This window comes from Vombatus ursinus, unplaced genomic scaffold, assembly GCF_900497805.2.
Source record: "Vombatus ursinus unplaced genomic scaffold, bare-nosed wombat genome assembly UNPS02010394.1, whole genome shotgun sequence".
Lineage (NCBI taxonomy): Eukaryota > Metazoa > Chordata > Mammalia > Diprotodontia > Vombatidae > Vombatus > Vombatus ursinus.
This window is the reverse complement of record NW_020950172.1, coordinates 8,992,747-8,995,005: the sequence shown is the minus strand read 5'-3', so window position 1 is coordinate 8,995,005 and position 2,259 is coordinate 8,992,747. Positions and strand designations below refer to the sequence as shown.

Sequence of the window (2,259 nt, the reverse complement as noted above, 5' to 3'; positions counted from 1 at the left end):
GACAGAGACGAGAGAAGAAGGAGAAAAGAGAAAGAGAAGAGAGAGAGGCAGGAAGAGAGAGAGAAAGAGAGAGACAGAGGAGAGAAGAGAGACAGACGAGAGAAGAAGGAGAAAAGAGAAAGAGAAGAGAGAGAGGCAGGAAGAAAGAGGGAAATAGAGAGACAGAGAAGAGAAGAGAGAGATGGAGAGGAGAGAAGAGGGAGAAAAGAGAAAGAGAAGAGAGAGGCAGGGAGAGGGAAAGAGAGACAGGAAGAGAGAGACGGAGAAGAGAGAAGAAGGAGAAAAGAGAAAGAGAAGAGACAGAGAAAGGCAGGAAGAGAGACAGATACAGAGAAGAGGAGAGAGAGACAGAGATGAGAGAAGAGGGAGAAAAGAGAAAAAGAAGAGAGAGAGAGGCAGGAAGAGAGAGAGAAAGAAGAGAGAAGAGAGACAGAGATGAGAGAAGAGGGAGAAAAGAGAAAGAGAAGAGACAGAGGCAGGAAGAGAGAGAGAAAGAGAGAGGACAGAAGGCAAAGAAAGAGGAGGGAAGAAAGAGTGGAAAGATGGAGAGGGGAGGGAGAGGGAGGGAGGAAGGGAGGGAGCGCCGTCCTCTTACATGTAGCACCTCAGGGGCCGGTATGTGGACACTAACACATACAAGCGCAGGTCAAACTTCCTCCCGCCAATGAGCAGCGGATTGCTGATATACAGAGAGATGACATAGGCTTCTTTGGACGACTGAGAAACAAACCTAGAGAAAGAGGAGACAAGTCAGCCCCCCAAGGCCCTGATCCCATCTCGGCCTCTGTCCTGGGGGCAGGAACATGACCAACCTCTCCCTGCATCTCCCCCAGAACCGAGCTCAGACGCAGCACTCCCTTGGGAGGAATCACGGGTCTGTACCAACTGCCCCGGCGCTCCCTCCGCCAAGGGCACAGGGGGCACTCTGGGGCCAAGGGCGACAGCAGCCTGAGTTCACAGAACAGTGACGGCTGACCGTGGACCGCTGGGGTGGGCGGGCCTCATGTAGTCTCACAACCACTTCAGAGAGGAGGACTTGGGGTTCAGAGAGATTTGAGGGCCCCTGGGCCCACAGCCTGACTGCCGCCACGGCCCGGGGCTACGTGACAGGCCAGGCCTCTGCTCCCCTCCCTGGGGACCCACGTCTGAAACTGGGGGGGACCCTCCAGGAAGCAAAGGACTCCCCACTCCACTGGTGTCAGGGCGCTGGCCACAAAGGAGGCATGAGGTGTGTATACTTCTTCCCACTTACGATGACGTTTTGCTGTCCCGAGACCACTTTTTAATCTGTGAGAGTTTATTGATGAGAAATATTCCCTTCCCCTGGGCCTTCCCACAAGGCTTCATAATCCACGTGCTGGAGGGGCTTTTCCGGAACTCCTCCACAAACAGGTTGTAGTCAGCGGGAAGCATGAAGGTGACTGGCACGAAGTCTGCAGGGCCACAGCAGAGGGCAGAGGTTAGGGCAGAGGTCGGAGCAGAGCCCAGACAGGCCCCAGAGCTCAGCAGCTCACCTCTCCATGGGGCCTCAGGCTTCCCTCCCCCCCTACCCCAGTCTGTGTGCGACTGGGGGAGGACACTCAGGGCAGCTCCCCAGTCAGGGGGCTCCTCACCCCAGCTCTGGGGGCAGCAGCCCCAGAGAGGCGCTATGACCACCAGGGACTGACATACCAGGGGGAGGGAGACGTAGAGACAAAAGGAGCTGCTTTAGCCAGGAGAGAGGCCAATCCTCAGGAACCAGAGGGGAGATGATGGTGACAGGAGGGACAAAGCGGCAAGAGGGGAAAACGAGGCAAGAACTTGGAACCTGGCTGTGCCACTAACTAACTAACCCTGTGACCTCACTAAGTTCCCCCTCCTAGGACTCAGCTTCCTCATCAAGATGAAGCAGTTGGACTAAATCCCTTTGGTATCTCCCACCTCTGTTCTAGGGCCCTCTCAGCCCTGACATCCCCTGTTCTAAGGGCTGTCTTAGCTCTGACCTTCCTTGTTCTTAGGCCCCTCCCAGATCTGACATCCCCTGTTCTCAGGCCCCTCCCAGATCTGACATCCCCTGTTCTAAGGCTCCTCCCAGTCCTGACATCCCCTTTTCTCAGGCCCCTCTCAGTCCTGACATCCCCTGTTCTAAGGGCCCTTCTAGCTCTGACATCCCCTCTTCTAAGGCCCCTCTCAGTCCTGACATCCTCTGTTCTCAGACCCCATCAGCCCTGATATCCCCTCTTCTAAGGCCCCTCTCAGTCCTGACATCCCCTGTTCTCA

The 2,259-nt window shown here is 55.6% G+C and overlaps 1 protein-coding gene across 2 annotated transcripts in view; it reads right to left on the bottom strand.

The window, feature by feature from the left end:
- The window catches only part of TTLL1 (tubulin tyrosine ligase like 1), a 21,913-nt gene that overhangs the window by 11,541 nt on the left and 8,113 nt on the right, over nt 1-2,259 (bottom strand). For both annotated transcript variants that reach the window (XM_027854336.1, XM_027854337.1), the window contains exons 5-6: nt 1,253-1,433; nt 596-730 (exon numbers count right to left, since the gene is read on the bottom strand). In XM_027854336.1, the coding sequence (XP_027710137.1) occupies nt 596-730; nt 1,253-1,433 (316 nt within the window). The remainder of the gene's footprint in view (nt 1-595; nt 731-1,252; nt 1,434-2,259) is intronic.